This window comes from Anastrepha obliqua, chromosome 5 (genome assembly GCF_027943255.1).
Source record: "Anastrepha obliqua isolate idAnaObli1 chromosome 5, idAnaObli1_1.0, whole genome shotgun sequence".
NCBI lineage: Eukaryota > Metazoa > Arthropoda > Insecta > Diptera > Tephritidae > Anastrepha > Anastrepha obliqua.
The window spans coordinates 74,602,709-74,624,946 of NC_072896.1; the positions used below are offsets into that span (position 1 = coordinate 74,602,709).

At 36.9% G+C, this 22,238-nt stretch overlaps 1 protein-coding gene across 9 annotated transcripts in view; it reads left to right on the forward strand.

Annotated features, from left to right (window-relative positions):
• The window catches only part of LOC129247419 (muscle-specific protein 300 kDa), a 290,571-nt gene that overhangs the window by 15,741 nt on the left and 252,592 nt on the right, over nucleotides 1–22,238 (forward strand). For 4 of the 9 annotated variants that reach the window (XM_054886538.1, XM_054886539.1, XM_054886542.1 and 1 more), the window contains exon 1: nucleotides 19,420–21,908. The exons of 2 other annotated variants lie outside the window; for them this stretch is intronic. In XM_054886538.1, the coding sequence (XP_054742513.1) occupies nucleotides 19,541–21,908 (2,368 nt within the window). In that variant the 5' untranslated portion in view covers nucleotides 19,420–19,540. Of the gene's footprint in view, nucleotides 1–19,399; nucleotides 21,909–22,238 lie in introns of those variants that run through there. 3 more of the 9 variants (XM_054886540.1, XM_054886541.1, XM_054886544.1) reach the window with 2 other exon arrangements.

Sequence of the window (22,238 nt, forward strand, 5' to 3'; positions counted from 1 at the left end):
TGTAATTTTGAAGTAGAAAAGATCTAAAATTGATGAAGTAAAAAAGATCTAAATCTGTAATTTCTCTTTCAATGAAGAGAGGTTTAAATCTCGAGTTCCCCTTGATTGATCTTCGACTTGTTCTAAGAATCGTATATAGATTACGGATTGTGACAAAGTGGACAAAGAAAAATACGAATTAAAAACAGTGCAATAAATCTCCACTTATTACGTGAACTCAAAAGTGCACTCTGTTAAATTCACAGAGAGCGGGATAGCGGTTCGCGGATGTCGGATTGGTTTGGCTCAGCACTTGTACTTGTACAATTAGACGTTATTACATCAAGTGGTTGAGCTGCTCATCAAATTATTTTTTCGCAGCTGCAGCGCAGTTGAATCCCTTCACCTTCTCAAGCGACATTGCTATCTTCTTTGAATACCTTGCGTACTTTTATTTGGACACCAATAAGGGGTGGTTCGATTACTATTTGTTCCTACATCTAAGACTTGTTATAGGACAAAATGTTCGCCCAAGGGAAGTGCTCGCTCCTTAGATTTGCTTAGGGAAGGATAGGCTGTAATTTATTAGCTTAGGCTCATCTTTTCACACTCGCGTGAAAAGGGGCTTTAGAAGGTTACAAACACTAATTTAACTTTTTGTTCTGAACACCATGAAATTTTGGCTTTAAGTATCGTTAATATCGCATTAAGTTCAAATTTATAATATTTACTTCTCTAGGCCTTGCAGAGCACGCCGGTTCTACACTTTTTAATAGTCATGCATTTTTAGTCGTCTTCATATTTTTTTACCACGTAAATGGAATATGTATTTTGGAACACCCTTTATCTTATTTAAAGGAATTGTTTCCTAGTCAATGGTAATTTGCATTCAACGCTGAACTTTTAAATTTTTTCATTTCAGTTTTTGCGGCATACAAATTGCTGACGAATGGCTGATATTCATATGTACTCGTATATATTATATATACACGTAGAAAGTGCTTATCTGTATGTATGCAAGTATGTATGTATGTACTTGTTGTTATTCATGGGCACTAGGTAATGATGCAATTTTTACCCCTGCCAAATTTTCAGACATGCAAATACATTTTTATGCCAAAACCTTTGTATTTAATTGCGACATTATGTCATTTCTTTATTTTCGAAAGAGACAATTCGCAAAGACGTCTAAATAAAATTCGAACAGATACAAAGGAAAATTGATAAAAAATGGCAAAAACGGCTATAGCGCTGAGTATAAGTACGAAATTAAGTAATTACTGGATTAAGCTTTTAAGATTTAGATAAAAAGTATTTTCATATTTTTTGGGCTATTTTTAATGCTGACAGAAAAATTATTGTTAAGAAAAACGCTTAAGTAAATACGTGATGCGATAAAAATGTTTACAATTGCGGTTTAAATAATTTTCGTATACCCAGAGGAAATTCAAAAGCGCAAATTTAGGTGCGAGGGTGGGTCCATATGTATCTGAAAGATGAAAAAAAGGAACACTTTATGGCAATAAAAGTTTTATTTCTCATAATAGTCTAAGCCCCATACGCTTCATCAGACACTTCCCCAATTTATTGATGACCTCTAAATAATACGATTTTTCGAGGACTTCGCCCATGATTTCTTCATTCTCTACTCTACTCTACTCGACTCTAGTCTCTAATCGTCAAGCCATTTCTTTATATTTGGAAACAATAAATATTCACAGGGGTCTAAACCAGATTATGCTGGATGAGGAAGCAATTCGTTAGTTCGTAATTCATGCAATTTTGCTACTGCGACTGCGAAATTGTAGGCTTGGGCATTGTCCTGATGAAAAGAGCTTCGCATTAATGCAAAGGCGGTTTATCATTTTCAAAATAATCGACATGAACTCAAGAAACCGTGGTTATTCTCAAATGGTTGTAACAACAAAAAAATTTGACGGATTATATAGAAAATTAATCTGAAAAATGGAATCAAATTGTGAACATTTTTGTAAAAAATGGAACGTTTTGTCTTCTACAAATATTCCGCAGTTTATAGTCAAAGAATTCTCGGTATTTTTAAACTCAGCGGAAAAATTTACATTTCATGATTTGTATCCGAGCCGATTACTTACAATTATCAACTATTTCAGTGATTACTTGTTTGCTTATGCTATAAGTTTGAACTTTCGTGCTAGCGGAGGGCTTCTTGATCTAAATGCAAGGACTTAAAAAAAACAACTTTTACCGCTTGTCCAGTTTGTACAATGACTTGGATCTCCCAGAAAATATTCAACGCGTCATTGGTACCTGTCCTGTCTATGCAAATTTTCATTGTGAACATTTTGGTGAAAATAAATTGGTTATCTTATATATAAAAATGATTTTGAACGGTAGTGATTATAAAGCTTTGTACAAATTCTTATCTAACTGCCTCAAATACAGGGAGATTCTTCTTAATGAATTCTCGTAATCTGCTTGTTATTTGTTGTGTACTGATTAATTTATATTTTCATTTTAGGATTAGCTTTTGAATAAGTAACGTTGAAAAAAAAATTAAATATGTTCTAAAATAATCTTTTTATTTATTATACCCCCGACTGACAACTTATGTTATAATCATACGTTCTGTTATTTATTATTATGTCATTGTAATTATTTGAATTTAATATGAGATAAAGAACTTGAAACAACAACAATAAAAACATGTTCGCGTGATATTTTCTATGACTTTCGATTAAACCAAGCATTTAGGGATAAACCAACAACAACGTTCCGATCAACTCACTTCGACTTTTGAAGCACTCTTTCTGGACGCCGTGTTTCTTTGGTTCTCCAAATCTAATCACGGTCGCCGTTCTCACTACAGTACGAATTTCTGACAAATCATATAAATGGGAGATGCAAAAAACTTCTAGGCCCTTGAATTTTTGTGGCTCAAAATTCTCGTTTATTTTTGATAAATTTATTCACAATTTTTAGAAAAATTATGGGCAAGCAGTTTTCTAGCGCAGGTGGTCGCTCAAAGTATAGTCGATGTTGTATAACTCCCTCAGTTTTCCTCTGATTTTGCTTGAAATTTTTACACAAAATTACGGAAGCGTTAAATTTTTTTAAACACAACAATTTTTTTTGTTTGAAATCGGTAAAATGAGCCTAAGGGTGCGGCCAGAGTGAACGCTGAAAGCCGAGCCGAGATTGTCAGTGCGATAAAACTGGTTACATACAAGTCAATACAAATAAGCTTGTGTATAACACAGTGAGCGCCGACAAGAGCAGAGAGCGAGAGAGAGAGAGTGCGAGAAAACAGTTTCAAAGCGTTTTGCTCGCTTTTTTCGATTGTTGATGTTTACTTTTTAGAGTGCAGTTGTGTTTTTAACACACTTTTATTAGGTCGGGTTGTATGTATGTATGTATGTATGTATGTATGCATGTAACGGAATCTTTGAGCTTAATTTTCACTGGCTTCTAAAAATCTGATCGACTTGAAATTTTGCACACCTATCAAGGACCGATGACAATACAATAATTTGATAAAAGTTTTCCATTATCCTTATTAGGATTGCCAGGATTAATATTTTCTTTTTTTACCTGTGGGCAAAAAGTAAGGTGAATTTGGTTGTAAAATGAAAAATCTTTATTCTTGTAAATCAATTTCATCCCCTTCAAAATAATCCCCTCTCGATAAAATACACCTATGCCAACGATTTTTCCAATCCCCGAAACATGCCAAATAGTCCATTTCCGGTAATGGCCATCAGCACCTTCTTCGATTCAGCTTCTATCTCCTCAATTGACTCGAAACGCGATCCCCGGAGTGGCCTCTTGAGTTTTGGGAATAGCTAGAAGTCACACGGAGCCAAATCAGGCGAATATGGTGGTTGCGGAACGATATGCGTGGAATTTTTGGCGAAATGGTCACGAAGAACGAGTGCAGTGTGAGACGGTGCATTATCATGATGCAAAAACCAAGAGTTGTTGGCTCATAATTCTGGTCTTTTTAGATGAATTGCTTCACGTAAACGACGTATAACGCTTAAACAATATTCCTTATTAACAGTTTGGCCAGGTGGAAGGAATTCATAGTGCACCACACCACGAAAATCGAAAAAAAAACTGGCCAATGGAGTGGGGTAGCCGTTTCTCAGGCTCCCTCCACGAAATAAATTTAATATAAATCATTATATAAATGATGAAATTCACCAAATTCATTCCTTTTTAGTGTAATTGGATGTTTTCCAAACTCTTTTGTGTTAATAATTGCATTAATCACACTAGGAGAAGCAAAATACTCTTCATCAGATGAATCCATTACCGTGTACAGCAATTTTATAAACACAAATGAACAACAAAATTAAATGACATAAGAGCAAAACACATGGAATAAACAAAATTTCAGCGCTGATTCTCGCATTCACTGTGTTATATATTCTACAAATTTTCTTCTCGCATGAAAATAAGCGTCAATAAGCTCGGCTCGGCTCGGCTCGGCATCAGCGTTCACTCTGGCCGCACCCTAAGGCCTAACCAATGGCCCTGGCTAAATTTTTTTTGTCGAAGTTGTATAACTCCCTCAGTTTTCCTCTGATTTTCTAGGCATTTGTACGCAAAATTACTGGAGTGTTTGCAACAAATATGCCAAAAACAAAAAATTGGCTGTTAAAAAAAATTGATCAAATGAGCCTAAAGCCTCACTAGTACCAAGCTGACACTTTTTTCTTTGTTTTATTATTATAGTAATGAAATAATTTTCCCTTCATATAAAAAGTAAACTTAAAACCCATTTATTTATTATTTAGGTATGCAATTTTTTCGAGTGAAACTGTTGAAAATTAAAGAATATCCTAATTTCGGAATTCCGGGATTGTAATAACGATATCCCGAAAACTCTTGGATCATAAAGATCGAAACAATTAGCCCAAGGCATTCGAATATAACTCGAAAAGTTATATACAGTGTGAAGTGGCCGTTTCCAGACAAATAAAGTTAAATACATTTTTTTTGTAAAAAACTTATTGAAACGGATTTATAAAAAATTTTAAATGTATAGCAGAATCTTAAATTAACTAGTGGAAAATATTTCACGGTACTCAGGTGGCACAAAATTAAACATTCAATTTTGTTTTTGAATAACTTTTTTAGTTAGAAAAACATGATTTTGCGTGATGGAAATCTTTATTTTGACCTTTACGCACTCCATTGCTGGTATATTTGTATACTGATGTTGGCTAGTTTCTTCTACTTCTTGATTAACGTGATAACCGCTTACGCAATTTTGGCCGAGCTCAACAAAGCGCCAGTCGTTTCTTTCTCGTGCTAACCGGCGCCAGTTGGAAAAACCAAAGGAAGCCAAGTCCTTCTCCACCTGAAGAGGAGGCCTCTTCTTCTTATCTACGCTTAAAGTCGAAGCATTTGCATCCATTCCGACGACATGCCTCAGCCAACAGAGCCGCTGGATCGCTGCACTATGTCAATGTCGCAATACTATGTATAAGACGATTTATTCGCTGAGAGGGTTCGTTTTATTCGCTAGTCAATTGCCTACTTAGTCCAAAGTAGCATTTGTTCGTAAGAGAGATTCTACGTTGGATTTCAAGGCTGACATTGTTATTGGTATTAATGCTGGTACCTAGATAAACGAAGTCTGTTACAACCGCAAAATCATAATTGTCAACAGTGATATGTGGGTGCCAATAAGCGACTGCGCCGACTGTTTATTTGATAACAGGAGGTACTTCAGTTTGTCCTCGTTCATCACTAGACCCATTCGCTCTCAAGTTTACAAGTATCAAATATGATTGACTTACGGTGCCATTTGCAAAAAATATAAATTTTCTGATATACATACATAAAAATATATATATATATAATTGGCGCGTACACCCTTTTTGGGTGTTTGGCCGAGCTCCTCCTCCTATTTGTGGCGTGCGTCTTGATGTTCTTCCACAAATGGGGGGACCTACAGTTTCAAGCCGAGTCCGAACGCCAGATATTTTTCATGAGGTGCTTTTTCATGGCAGAAATACACTCGGAAGTTTTCCATTGCCTGCCGAGTGGCGACGCTATTAGAAAAAACTTTTTCTCAATTTTAGTGTTTCACTGACATTTTGGGCCCACTTGTGTAACTTGTTTGAGAAGATGCATACCAATTTTTAGGTTAATCGGTTGAAAACAATTTTAGAGAAAAACACAAATAATCTATACTTCTTGAAATGCTTAGTGATTTTTAAACAACATCCTGCCTTGAGCTTAACTGAATAACTTGATGGCCAAAATCAATAAATAAACTAAATGAATAAATAAATAAATAGACTAAATAAATAAATAGATACGTAAATAAGCAAAGAAAATATCAATATATTTTTTTAAATTTTAGGTTGTTCAATGAATTTTGAAAATAATACGATTTCATTCTTAGCACTCATACATTTACTAAATTGTGGGGCTAAATGCCAAAGTCTCTGAGGAAACGTTAAAACCAGAAAGTCATGGTAAAAAAGAGCATTTTATTTCTGATACAAAAATTTCCGAGGACTTGGAAAATTTCGCACAACTGTTATTTGTTAGCATCATAAGACTATTTATTACCTATTTTGTCAGATTGCTTCAATTTCAGAAATATACGCTACACCCGGCGCTATGACAAAGCAATTTCATACAAGAAAAACTAGAAGATTATATTCCATTAATTAGAGTATGGAAATATTTGATTTTCATTTTCTTTAAATCAAGTCTTTTTGATGCGAAGCTTGTGTTCATAATTTAATATGTCTTACGGACAAACATATGTTGCTTATTTTTGTCTAGTAATGACAAACTATACACAACACACAACTCATGGAATAACACGCGTACGCTGTATGTCTGTACATATGCATATATACATATGTATCTATATGTTTCTTCAAGATTTGACCTAGGCCACAAAGACTTTGATGTCGTCAAAAGATTAATTATTGTACACTGCTCGCACAAAGCTTTAAATCCTTGAGAGAAATTCAAAAATATACAAAAATAACGACAAATAGAATTTATTGCTAAAGGAAGACGTACACGCCCACGCATAGCTGCTACGCTATTGTACAATGGGGCACATATGTATGCACTAGCAACTATTTCTAAAAATATATATAGATTTTCTTTATATTAAAATACACTGATTTCCTTACACAAGCGCGTAAGCAAATTTTAGGTACGTACTCATGTATGTTGGTTAGGGCGGGTCGATTTAAAAATCGCTCATTGCTCTGTGAAAATCGTATTCTAGGGATCAAAATAAGAAACTTTGCCGAAGGAACCATACCTCTAAAACGAATTCTGTCCCCCAATTTGGGTCGAACGAAAAATCCCACTTTGACCCATTTAGAGTGCTCCAATCGAGTCCAAATGTATGACCGACCCCCACTAACTTTGGACGGCCGATCCACCCATGCCAGTGGCACACCCCCTGGAACTCCCCTGGGGGGTTCCCCATACAATAATTTGAAAATATCACCATTTTTGGCCTTTACATGAGAAAAGAAACTAAAAAGTTCGACCCAAATTGGGGGACATCAGAATTCGTTTTAGAGGTATGGTTCCTTCGGCAAAGTTTCTTATTTTGATCCCTAGAATATGATTTTCACAGAGCAATGGGCGATTTTTTTGCCTCCCCACAAATCGACCCGGCCTAATGTAGGTGTGTGTGCGCACATATGGAAAATGTGTATGTATTTAACACTTCTCTATGTATTTATACAAATGTGCAATATAAGTATATAATATATACATACGTATGTATGTATGCATATAACTGCATGATATGCCGAGCAAAATCTCGCCGCCAATTGCTTGGCGACGCCTAAAATTGTTCAAATAATTTCTTAAATTGCACTCACAATTGTCTAATGAATAAAATAATAATAAAAATCGTTGCGAAAATGTAAAGTAAATATTTACTTATGCTGTCATAAATGTTAATTAAATTCATTTACGCTCGCGTTTTATGCTTTTATTTTATTCATAAATGTTCAGCGGAAATTTAATCGATTCGCCATTGCGACCACGGCGCCCATTGGCTTAGGCGGGCCTTTCCTGCACGGCTGTTGATTAGCTGATTCACTCATCACATCGTTTATTGGTGTATTTTGGTGGTTTTCGCCAACGTCAATAGATAAATATTTTTATACAAATAGAAATATCTGCATAGTTTTATTTTTGGCTACCACAAATATCGACATCCACTCGATTTCGCGTAAAAGGGGTAATATTGTGCATACAAATAATTATGTATGTATATCTATACATGTACGAATATATTATATATGCACATCTGCATGTATAGTTCCTGTGGTGAAATACCAAACTAGTCAGTAAAAGTGCGTTTTGTGACTGAAATCGAACTAGTCCGAAGAAGACCAGATTTGTACCGATTTCGAAACGATTTATTCATGACTTTTAATTTATTTCTATTTATGTTGTAAACCATTAAAACGGTATACCCGTACCATATATTTTTAATTATGCATTAAGTATTTAATTGAGTATATCGTCGCTTCGCACTGTAGCGCATTTAAGGCTGAAATTCTAGCCATTAATGAGGTAGCTGTCTGGTTAGACACAAATGTGACTACCTTTAGAGAAATCTATATATCTTCTGATATGAGTGCCAGGGCATAGTGACATATTAGGGAATTGTAAGACAAACAAATTAGCGAGCGGGGGCACTACCACTCGCCGCCCTCTTGATATGGAGATTCTAGGTATACCCTTCTAAACGAGGAAACTGCGTGGTGCAAGTAGCTTTGTCACTCCAGCCAACACGAGATGGGTGGACAGTCTGTCATGTACTGCTATAAAAAGAATTGGACCAGAATGGAGATTCAGGTACTCAAAGGCGTTACTCAATCGGTGAAGTAAAAACGTCTCTAAGTTAGTAGTTTTGATTACAGATCACTGTCTCCTAGGTCGACATGCTCAAATATTGAATGTGCCTCATTTCGACTATTGTTGAAGCAGCAATAATGACATGACGGTCGGACATCTTTTTTGCGACTGCCCCACTTAGCATGCCAGTAGGTTTAGATACTTTGGTTCATCGATCTTGAATGATACTGATGACTTTAGGGATATAAGTATCAGCCAGATTAATGGGCTTACACTTAAAATAAAGTTGTTTACCGAGGAGTAGCATGTAAACTGCTACTGTGGTATTACAATGGACCGACAACGGTCTAAATTAGTTAGTTTAAGGGGTTAGAGGTAGTCAGAGGCCCGGAAAAATAATTTTTTCAATATTATTTTTTTTTCCTAGTCAATAGCTTTATTTGTCAATAATAAAAAGATAACATTAATACATTATGTTTCGACTTGACTGTAGCAAAATTTCAACAAAAAAAATTAATAATTGTAAAAGTTATTGCTGTTTGTGTGGATCATGTTTCTTCAGAAGTCCCTTGCGGTGACTTAGTTTTATTAATAGATGATCTTGTACCTTTTCACCTTTTCGAGAAAAAACCGACGATTAATTGTTTAAAAAAAATCGAAATTTTTGAAAAAAAATCCTTCGGTCAGGCACGAGTTTTTTATGTTTTTCAAAAGCAGTATACATTTTATTGAAATCTTGAGAAAAATTGAGAAAAACGCATTTAAAGTTTTGCGAACGCTCCGGAGCGCCCTTTGTTAATTGTTGAGTAACTTCAAAGGTATTCGTCGGACTCACTTCAAATACTTCACACAATATTGTTAAGATATTATAATTTAAGAAAATGCAAAAAAACAAAATCAGTTTTTTGAGAATTCTCACTACCCCTAACTCCTTAAGGACCGAATACAATTTTTATCTATCTACCTTTGGCAACAAAAAAAAATTAATATTTCATTTAATTTCTTTATTAAGTCTATGATTACCAAACATCTTACTGATTAGCTTCTTAATGGCTAAGTACACAAAGTTTTTATTATGAATAATGGGAAGTAATCCCAAAATGAGGCCATTAGTATGGATAAATCAAAATCTAGTTTTCTATTATATAGATTTTATTAATTTCATTAGCTGTTCTAGTAATGGGCGCAAAATAAAAATAAATGGAATTAACTGCTACAACATGAAAGGGGTAATAGAAACGTAATATTCAGGTTTCATTTTTGGTCTTGGTTCATTTAGAGCTCTTCACTCACTCGCCTGAATCTCCAGTAATGATGAGTTTAATGAATGTTGGGTGGGATTCTGCCTTGGAAGTTATGCTTTTGGCGATACCCAACGCGGCCACTTTTTTCATAAAAATAAGATCAACTTTGCTCAACACTATTAACTACATATACAATGCCCTGAACGGATCCATAAGCAATATTTAAGTTTTCTGCCAACTCTCTGATGGTTACTTTACGGTGTTATCAACTTTTCCTTCACTTTTCATCAATTTTCGATGTCGATGACCTGCCACTACGTTCGTCATCCTCGATGGACTCATGATCTCTTCTGAAGCATTCATGGCTCTCGTAAACGGCTCTTTAAAGAATCACCACTGAAATAGTTTCTCAACATTTCGCACCATTAAATCCATTTTCAATGCAAAATTTAATACAAACTCCTTGTTGCAAATTCAAATCCATTCTTAAAACTGTAAAAATCGCTGAGGTGGATTTACTCAAGACGGCGTAACTTTTACAATGTCAAGCAAGGGCGATACAATTTTGGTAGGAATAGATGTGGCAACCTAAAAAAATGAACTCAAATCAGATGACTTAGATCTTCACTTGGCGATTGTTCCGGGAACTTTTTGATCAAGGTGCTATATACACACATATATTTTTTTTTTACACCAACACTTGTGGGTGCTTAGTGAAAAATATTTGCTTATACATGTATACATACTTACTTAAGTAAATATTGCGGCTTAATTTTTAAAATATTTTCTCACTTCCGATCCAGCATCAGCTGCAGCGAGCTCAACAGATGGGGAATAGGGACACTGACTTACATACAAAAGCATTCAGAATTTTATTTAATCTTGTACAAAAAGTGTGGTTTACTGCGGTTGCTAAATAAATGTGTACATATGGATATGGATATGTAAAATTATATGTATAAAAGCGATATGATCTAAAAGTATTTGCAAACAAACGAGTGGTGTGTGCTGAGTGCTGATCTAATCTGCTGTGTAAATGAATTTTCGCACAACAAAATATTTGGGCTTTCGAAATTTGCATTTCATTGCCAAGGTTACACAAAACGTATAATTAAGTACGTAATGATGTGCAGATAAATAAATATGGTACGTATAAGTACACACATCGAAGTTAATTGGCAGTTCGCGAGCTTTATGCGAAAACCTGCTATTGTAAAGAAATTAAGGGGCCTGTAAAGTTTACTTATGGAATGTGAAAATACAAGTAGTCGGTAATTTAACATTTTCATTTCTGTTACCAGCAATAATTACACTACATTATAGCTATCAGTAACAAATAAATTGTCTCTATTTATTTGATACGTAAATATAGTGGAGATATATGCAAGGAAATAAAATAGTTTTATATACACTCCAAGGTAAATGGGCGGACTGTTTTTTTTATATCCGTGTTCACACCGCTCGGGAGCATAGGGCTTCGACAAGACTCTTCCATCCTGCACGGTTCTGTGTTGTTGTTTTTGCGCCGTCGCATATGATATCGGTATCTGCTAGTTCGTGCAACATCGACCTCCGGCGAATGATCTTTGGCCGACCGCGACCACTACTTTCTTGCGGGTTCCAGTTCAGTGCCATTCTCGTGATGCTAGCTGGTGGTTTTCTAAGCGTGTTAACTATCCATCGCGACAATCTGCGTTTGATTTGCCATAGGATGGGCTCCCCATTCGTTAATCTCCACAGCGTGTTCGTGCTGATGGTATTTGGCCGGAATATTCTGCAGATGATGCGGAGGTATTTGTTGACGAAATATTGTAGCCTTTGTGTGATGGTGTTGGAGACCAGCCATGTTTCACTTCCGTATAACAAACCTGATTTCAAACATGACCTGAATTTTCGCATTTTTGTGCGCCTGCAGATTTGGGGGCTCGCCCATACTTTATGCATTCGCCCGAACGCCGCCCTTGCTTTGTTTACCCTACAGTTGACATCTTCATCTGATGCGCCGGGCAAGCGTGCCTTACCCCTGCGTTGATGGTGAATGGGACGCAGATGTTACTGTTGTGAAGCACTGCCAGTTTGGAGTTCTCGTAAAGGGCTCTGATGAAGCGGATTATCTTAGCGTGAACTCCCTTTCTACATCTTCCCTAGAACTTAGAATTGATTGAGCTCAAATTTTTTTTAGAAAGTACAAAAGCGTGTTTGGCTCATATTCAGAATATGAGTGGCATGAGACAGGGAGCCTGTGAGGTAGTTTCCCCGCGAAATGAGAGAATCGGGATACCTTTGATGGTGGTCTGCTTCTAGAAAGGTGAGCTTCGCACGAACTATGCGTGTGCTGGGGTAGTACACAAACTTGCAAGATCGCCGGATTCTTCTGGCCGCGCGTGAATTGGAGGCGCTCGAGGAAGCTTCTGAGATAACAAAGCATAAGTTCTCGAATTTTGTGGGTGCCTAAACATCTGACAGAAGTGTGTGCGCCAAATATTTATTTTTTTATGCATGCTGTGAGACTCGGCATTACTTCGAGTCCTTTTTGCGCTAGCTACATGGAGTATAAGGTGGAATTATGTGAGTACTTTCCCCTTAGCTATCCTGCTCTCGCGGGACAAAGATTTAGTAATTTGGCTCACGCTTCACTGCAACGCCGACATGATTTAGCAGGCTTTGGTATTAGCTTTTGAAGCGGTTAACGTAGCCGTAACTCAGTCGTCGTTCGGCCATCCTCCAGTCATCAAGAACCAAACATTTTTTGTTCATGCACCATTCTAGTGTTTATATATTTACACTTTTGTGCATTTTTTTGTTCACAATATTTAGTGTAAGTCAGTTTTTCATACTTGGCGATAGCGAACCATCTTAAGTTAAGGTATTCTTTTGAGCTTTGGAACCTAGTTCAAGTTCAAGTAAAATACATATTTGAGTTTCAACGTCACGCATTAACCATCAACTCCCTTAGTTGCCAGGTGAAGTTAGCACATCCCTCATTGCAAGTATTATATTTTGCCTGGCGTTATTCCGCTGTATGGCTGCAGAACTTTTCTTCCTACTTTTACTATTCTACCCCCTGCTATTCATAGCAGCAAATACTAGTTTACTGCAAAGGAGGATCTCTTAGTGTTGTTTCAGTTGCCTATCCAATCTATCTTCTCTTACTTTCCTTTACATTCCTTCCTGCCTATAGGCCCTCGGATCTCGAGAAGTTGGATGTGCAAGTGTGGTGTTAAAGTATTGAGCTTTTAAGACCAAAGAGTATTTTTATTTCACAGCTCGTGGAGTATTAGCATTCGCACAAAGACTCATAGCGTGACACGCCGCCTGAGAAATACTCGGGAAGTAGTAAATTTTTCTTAATTTTGGTGTTTCGCCGAGATTCGAACCTACGTTCTCTCTGAATTCCAAATGGTAGCCACGCACCAATCCATTCGACTACGGCGGCCGCAAGAGATAACCTGCAGAAATATCAGACTGCTTTACTGCCCTATTCAATTCTGAAATTTTGTCGCAATTTACGATTGAATTAACAATGTAGGCGACTTGATAGCATTTTACTATTTTCAAAGTCATTCCTGCCTATGTTGAACTAAATGAAGTGGCGTTGGTTTAAAGATCCAAATTATTGCGATATGTTGCGATATCCGCGTGATTTGCCTGCTAGATGCTTTCATTCGATTAAGATCTTTTTTAGCTATAGAGATGATTTCGTTTCACCGCACCGAACACATGAAAAAATGCCTTAAGAAATCCAAAGTGGAGCGACACTAATTCTGTAGAATTAAGCGGAACTTAACCTAAACCGCAATAGGACTCTTAGTCCGGGTAAGCCCCAGTAGAGTGATTTTTTGAGTGAGCCTTTCTGCCATGGCCTTGGCTTCCTTAAATTGCTAGGCACATGAACTCTCTTCTCACTTTCCATTGTAGAACTTGAAATCAACCCTCGACCCTCTTAAGTCATTTGGTATAACTAAACTAACTGCAATTTAAAAAAATAGAAGTATTGCATTTTTTGAAAAAGCTTTTTATTGAAAAAAAAAATAAAAAGTAATAATAATAATAAATTCATTATACTTCTCTTGTCTACCCCTTTTCGTTATTATAGAACCATTTTTAGTTTGAGCTTCCTAGAAACTGGAATGGTCGCAAGCACATACATATACATATATTGACATACATCAGTATGTTAACATAGGGGTTAAAAATAGTTTTACAACAGCTGCCAATCTGTGTTGAAGTATTACAAACAAGTTGACATGCTTGTTACAGGGTTGCTTAACGGGACCTTTTATGTGATCATTAAATATTTAAATCAGTTTTCCCATCTAACTATGCAGAAAGCTTTATAAACTAGGAAACTTATAAAAGTTTGTCTGTAATGAGTACACGGCATAACAACACCTTAAAACTATTGTCGTGGATAGAAAAATAAAGGCTATTGAGAATATTCCTGCTGTAGTGCAAAGTGCTGTTGAACAACCTTAAATATCAATATTTGGACGTTCTCAGCAATTAGGCATTCATGAATCGACTGTTGGGCTGATATTACCTATAGACGTGGACATTTAAATTATGTAATTTTTCACATGTACATAATTGTTAAGAGTCGTATTGTACATAAATGTTAAGAGTCGTATTTTGAATGAAAATAGTGAAAGTTTAAATTATCCGAATTTTTTTCATGTGTTATTTTAAAACAACATCTAGGCGGGCCTTTTGAAAGACCCTTAATTTGTTGGTTATTATATAGCGCCTGAAATGAAAAAAAAGCTCCGAAAGCGTCTAAAAATAGAGATATTATCTAAAATTAATGTTCACCAAAGTTCTTTGATGAATTTGTAAATAATATACGTAGCAAGGTGACCATTTATAAAAATTAATATATTTCATATTTTGACTGAAAAATAAGGGAGGATTAAAGGGATTAGAACTATTTAACTTAAAAAAATAATAGGTAAATACATATATTAAATTCATATGCACATAAAATATAATGTAATATAATATAATAAAATATAATAGAAAAAATATTAACAGAATTTATACTGATAATTACTCATTGAGCAGAGTCCAAAAAATATTAAATAAATTTATTAGCAACATAATTGCGAATTTTTCGATTACTCCATTAAAGGTCAAAACGACACAACCAAAGGTCAAGTGGTCATAGTTTCATATTCTTTATACGCTTAACTGCAATACAAAACACTTTCCCTCTCATACAAATATACAGAAGTACATACATAAATATAAATACACGAATGATCAGAACTAAGTTATGATGTCAGCCCACATTGCGCATTCAAATTTAATTGCCTGAGAAAATAAACAAATAAGCAGCCAGTCATTAATTACCATAGTTGATGGATAGATCTCCAATGCATTTAAGGTAAACGCCAATTTATTGTTTGCCGGCTAATTCAATTAAGAGCCTTTTCAAATGACATCCAATAGAAAATACATAAATACATACATATGTATAAACTGCTTTATGGTGTGTACATTTACATACATATGCATGTAATCGTTAAATGCAAAAGTGTGACAATGGCGTCATTTTTTAAACTATCTCCTAGCCATAAAAAAAGATAACAAGGTAATAAAAAATAACAGCATACAAATTGAGCTACAGCAATGAATACTTGTAGCGGTGGGTCAAAGGCTTAAAGAGCCATTAGTTGGTATGCGCATTTAGCAGAGAAGTTCTCTCAGTCACTGCTGTTCTGTTAACTGTTGAGCAACTGTTAGGCAGCTGTTAGCAAAGCAGGTTATGTACCGTTGCTCTTATTTTGACCTATGTAAAAATTGTTTTAACGATCAGTTAATATTTGAGATAAAATGGGAGTGTAAAAAATTGGGCAAGCAGCACTCAAAGAAAAATTGAATGAGAGATACCATATACTCGTATGAATGAGACCGGCTCGCCGTCCAATACCGCACTCAACACTTACATATGCGTATAGATGACAGCTGAGATATTGTGAGACTTATGTAGTTACTATCAATTTTATGGAGTTCGTGATAGCTAACTGCTTAAACAGAAGCCGAACAACATATACCATATTTGCAAATATTTATAGAATGTTATTAGGTGACTTATGTATGTGTAAATAAAATGTTAACGCCAGAGCGTATTTTCGCCGTCGCTCGCTGGATACTCCATTTTATATAATATAATATACATAACACAGCATAAATTAGTTCTCATTTCTCTGCATTTGGCGATTTTGGCGAGCTCTGTTAATACTTATATATGTATTTATGTGCATACATTTATGAGTTTGTGCTCTTCAACTAATATTGCTACTAATACTTCTAAATATATGCCCTAGTATGCACCGTGCAAAGGGAGTGACTTAGTATGTACACATCTTGACGACCACAAATCGCTCGTATGTCATGCGCCGATACGTCGCTCATTGTAATTCTGTTCACGGCTAAATTTTTAACGGACTGTTCACTGTATTGAAGCATTTGTATTAGTTAACGCCACCTATTATGTTATTGTGTCAACGAACAAGAGCATTCATAGTGCGCGCACACATATATATTAATGTATGTATTTTACACACACCTATGCATGTTTATATTGAGGGTACACTTGTAATCGGGTACACTGGGTAAAAAATAAATGATGACCTATTAAGCGATGCGTGTTTGTAGTGTGATTATATGCCTGCGGGGAATGCTTGAGGCTCCGATAATACATACATACATACGTAATTATATCATAGGTATGTTCTGCCATCAACGTAGAAGCTCATACGTACTCTATGTACATATGCGAGTATTATATATGTATTTCTACACAATTAATACAGTACATAAATACACTAAGGTATTCAATATCCAAACTGACCTTGTACAATAACGAAAGTGTAATGAGAATGTAATGAAATTCTGAACAACTGTATTGTGGTTTTGTTGACATTGCTTTTGTCAATTGTTGAACTAAATGCACAAGAGCTTAGTGCTTATTAATCTAGAGAGATCTTTTTGAGATTTGCTTTTGTTGGTGAACAAAACTAGTCGCAAATATTATGCTACACATGTATACTATCCACATACATACATATGTATATGCATTATATACATATATAGTATATACCTTAGTTAGTAAGTTTGCAATAATTGTATTGATAAATATGAACTGATAATTCAATGCTCTGTGTATGCAGTGTTATCAATGCGATCTATGCAACTAGCAACTGCAAATATCTAATCTTAAAGTTGTTGTTTATACTTGTAAAGAGGATATTTTTAGAACAATCAATATATGGTTATAATACCGAAAAGAAATAAAATCAGTTGTTACATATGTATATCTCAGCCTCTGCTGAATTTGAAATCGTTATTAGATTAGTGGCCGGGTACTAGGTAATGAAATGTTGATATTTTGTTATTGCTGTTTACTTCTAATAGTTTTAAGTATATGTACATAAACGAAACTAGTTTTTAAAAATATTTTTTTTCCAAATCATCACCTTAGATGATAGAAGGTTTTAAGCGCTGCATAAAAAATGTTTTAACATTAAATGTTTAAAATAAGGAGATTTGTGTAGGTCTGCTAATATTTTGGCAGAAGTCTTAACATATAATAAGTTTTATAATTCTGAAGGAAAAATATTACTTTTCGTTTAGTATGCAAAGTGACGCATCCTAATGTACATATGTACATACATATATATTCTAAGTATATTTATAGTAACCTGTAACCTCAGCGTAAACGATGTTTACAAGCATTTCTATGACGTCTAAATTGAAGTCGTGAAAATAACTGCTCTAACTGGTAAACCGCAAGACTGGCATTGTTTAACGGTCAATGTGAAGAACCCGAACACATATCGTTGGAAATGCGGCTTGGTATATTAAATATTTTGAGACAGACAGAAGAGCTCTGTATCAAATACAGTCAATGCCATTTAGAATAATACCACAAGGGCTAAAATATGGGAAAAGACACGGTACACTGTTGCTTTAATTTTGCTCTTTACTCGTAGTTGAATCTTTTTTAAGACGCACTTGTTTCATAAAATAATGCCTAATATTTACCCCTTGCATCTCAAAAGTCTACATACTTACTATGTAGTGTAAAGGTGATTTTTTTATATTCGTTTGCTTTTCGTCGAATACGCGTGAAATGTTTACGATGGTGATGTCACATTCAAAACAAACCCTCTCACTAAAGCGTGCTGACTGTGGCCCACAAAGCATGCCAACAAACATTATAAAGAGAGCTACTACAGCTAACGTGTGCTTATCCATGCACTTATTGTTGTTGTTCTTATCAACCCCAAGTGGACGTGCGCTGGCACAGTTTTACGAGCGTCTCCTAGCCGCTGTTTATGCCCGCACATGAGTCCACTTACTTTTATATGAGATTGCACTGGTATGTTACTGGTGTTGCAGTGGTGGTTGTAGCCGAACGTAAAACGTAGTAAGAAGCTCCGGTAAATACCGATGCTCTCTGTGCTTATACTACATAGGTACATGCACGTATACGAGTATATTTGTAAGCACGCTTGCTGAGCGCTTTCAGTGTGTCTCATTTCCGTTCAAAAATCGATGTATGCTTCTCCATGGTTGCGCTCACAATGAAGCTGGGACTTCGTATCGCTGGCGCTTTGGAGCAACGAGAAAAGGTGTAGCAGCACATTAGGTTTATATAGCTAGTCTCGGTTTTAGTATCGAACCGGCTTTCTACTGCAACGGATTGGAAATAATACAGCGAAAAGGCGAAGAAACGCACAAAATTATATACATATATTTTTCTACTTAATATATTTTGCATTCCCCTTGAAAAAAAAAAATTGAATGAGGTAGTTGTGAAAAGGCTACTACTTAAGCGAACGCCATTTGTGTGAATTAGCATTTTTATGTGACTAAATTAATAAAATAAACGAGTAGAATTATAAACCGTTCAAGCTTACGGTAAAATATATATGTACAGCACTTGCACTGTAGTTTGAAAAAAAAAAAAGATATTGAGAAAAAATTTATCAATCAACGAATACGAAAATAAGAGAAAATTGAAAAATTAATTAATGTAATTTTGAGAGCCCTTCAATTGAAAGGGAGTAATAACGTGAAAAAGTGCGTTTAAAAGTGAATTGTGTTTGTTAAACGGTTGTTTTTTTACTATTGCCCACGACGCGGTGCTGCTTATCACACCAAGACGCAATTAAATTAACTTAACATTTAGAGTTTGTGGTGTTATTTTTGTTAAGTTTGCTTTGGCACGCGCATGCCAAAATCTTATTGTGTGAATATAAATTCCTGCAGGTTTCAGAGCCAATCGCATATCGAAGGCGTTATGTGCTCGTGAGAAAAATCGATTTTCCTACATTTTCTCCACATTCCACACCAGCAGCATTTCGAGAAAACTGTGTATAGAGCGACGTAAAACGCACTGAGACAACCTCAATGTGTTGTCCTGCAGATTGGACGTACATGACAAACGCAGCAACAAACATATCGATGTCATGGACAGAGATCCAGGAAAAAATAAAGACCCACCCATATCACAATCAAATGCTGGGGGTCGAGCCCGTGGTACCAACGTTGAGGATTATGATGCAGCAGCGGCACCTCCGCCCATTCCAGCTGCTCGCAAGAGGCATTTAAATCGCGCAGCTGACGAGGCACCATCTAATAGTGCAGCGGCAACGCCAGAACCAGTTGCAGCTGATACCAGAACTATTATAGGAGATGACGTACGTGAACAGCTGGAAACATCGACAATTACGCGCACGTATACCTCACGTAAAGTTATACACCACTCGACGGAATTCCATGAGAGCAGCTCAAGTTCGAGTTCTATGCAATACGTGGCAGATGAAGATCTGGACTCGCCGACCACTCCGCACCGTTTGCGTCAAAAAGTGGCTGAGTATGAAAAGGTTTGGTCCTCTGGTGGCAGCCTTAAACGCTCACCGGATGAAAGTGCAGACGAGTTGCGCCGCGAATTCGTGCAAACTTCAACTCCTAGTGCGGAACACTCAACTCAAACCTTTACCACCGTTCGAGAGACACTGGATAATCCTTTTGATATTGATGTGCTGGAAATTGAGAAAAGACTTCGTAGAGAACGACAACGTGGGTTAGCGGAGGCTGAGGCGGCTAAGCTTGCATTTCAACAGGTGCAGTTACGCCACACCCCACAACCTTCTCCACGTCGTGTAGAGGTACAAGAAGAGTATACCGCACTGCCCTTTAATGTGACACTGCGCACGACTACCAAATTAAGTCCAGGCGATGAAACGGGATATGTTGACGCAGGTGATACACCGGATAGTCCTTTTAATGTGACACTTCGTACAACGCATCGTATTGTAAAAAAGGACCTTTCAACTAGTTCGCAGCAATATGAAGAGACTTCGACAACCGCAGGTAGCCCCTTTAACGTTATATTGCGCACAACAACAAGCCGCGGACATCCGATTAGTCCAGTGAGTCCTGGCGATCCGAAAAACGCATCTGCGCGTTTTCTGGAATCTGAAAAGACAGTACGTGAAGTAAATGCTGCTGATGGTGTGCGCACCATTGTGACATCGTCCATGACAAGTGATGGACGCAAGCATGAAGAGAAAATCTTTCGCCATGGTGCAGGATATGTATCACCACGTTGTTCACCACAGCGTGAAGAACGCCCCTTCTTCGAGACATCCGAAAGCGAACGTGAGAGTTCAGTGCCGCGTTCTTTAAGCGGTCGCGCCAGTGCAACACCACCACGGTCTATTGACATGATGGCCGGTGGCCGCCGTATCCTCATACGTCTCGAAGATGAAACGAACGAGTTGAGTACACATCACGAAAGCTACGACTTTACTGACTCGGTTCAGGCGCGCATACGTCAGTTAGCTCGCAGTCCAGACGGCGGTGGTGGCCTGCCTGCGGGTGCAATGTATAACGTTGCGATGGAAACGTCACCTGGTAACATTGACATTACGGTTGGTAGCACCCACCACCACCACCACCATCCTCATCAACAACAAGCGGATTTGCAACAGCCCAGCCAATGGTATTACCAACAGCAACGGCAGGAACAACAAATGGACAGCGAAAACGGTGTGGAGAATGTGGTTTCTAAAACACAAATACAACAAGAACAGGCATATCATCAACAAACACCATGGCAAATGACAAAGTCAACGCATTCAGGCAAAACAGTTACAATCAGTGCACCAACAGGAGAGGCCGCGACAGGACAAACAAAACCTGGTACGCATACGTCTAGTGCATTAGAGACGGGCCAATCGCACGGTTCTTCAGCGGAAGAATCGCAACGAGTTGTTAGCACGAAAAAGAAAACGACAACGACCACAGTTACCAGTAGGAGGTATGCAAGCGAAGATCGCGAACTACAAGAAGAACAACAACGTCAAGTTATCGTTGGGAAATTAACGCGGCCGACCGGTTTAGCTTTATCCGGTGCGAATGTGCAAATCGGTGGAACCACGGTTGGACAGTCAAAAGGCGAAAGCCTACTGAAAGGTGAATTAAGTGACGACTCAGATACTGAAGGTGTGGCTGCAAAGAATCTGGTAATTGTGCCCACACGTATGGAGCCAAGCCAGACAGCAGTAGCTGGAGCAACCGGAGTGAGTCAGAGTCAAAGTCACAGTCAGTGTTCAAGTGCAAGTGCGAGTGCAAGTGCTAGTGCAATACATACGCCAACAACCTCTTCAACGACAACTGCCAGCAGTACTTTCGGTAAGAGTCTGACAGGACATCAGACACTACAACAACAAAGTACTCAAGACGAATACCAAGAATTCCAATCCACAATGGCAGCGATTAATTTCGCCCGCAGCAACTCCCAATACGACAGTCATATCAGGGAGAAGAGAGGTAAATAAAAGAAAGAAAACTATTAATAAATATTAAAATATTCTCATAAATATTATGTTAGGATTTCACACCGAACTTACAAAGCTTTGGCGTAATTTTGGTTCGGATAGTTTTGTGTGAGTGTTTTTAAGTTTTTAAAAATTTTGCCAAATTGTTGGAATGCTTTTAGAAATAATTTAAACATACTTTTTTATGGCTTTTTATATTAGAGACCAACGAAAAGGCATCTCATTAAGGAAGGTATCTCTGCTATTTCACAACTTTGGGGTATTTCGATACTTTCTAACGAAAATATTAGCCCAGCTAAAGCCAAGACTTACATAAAGTGTG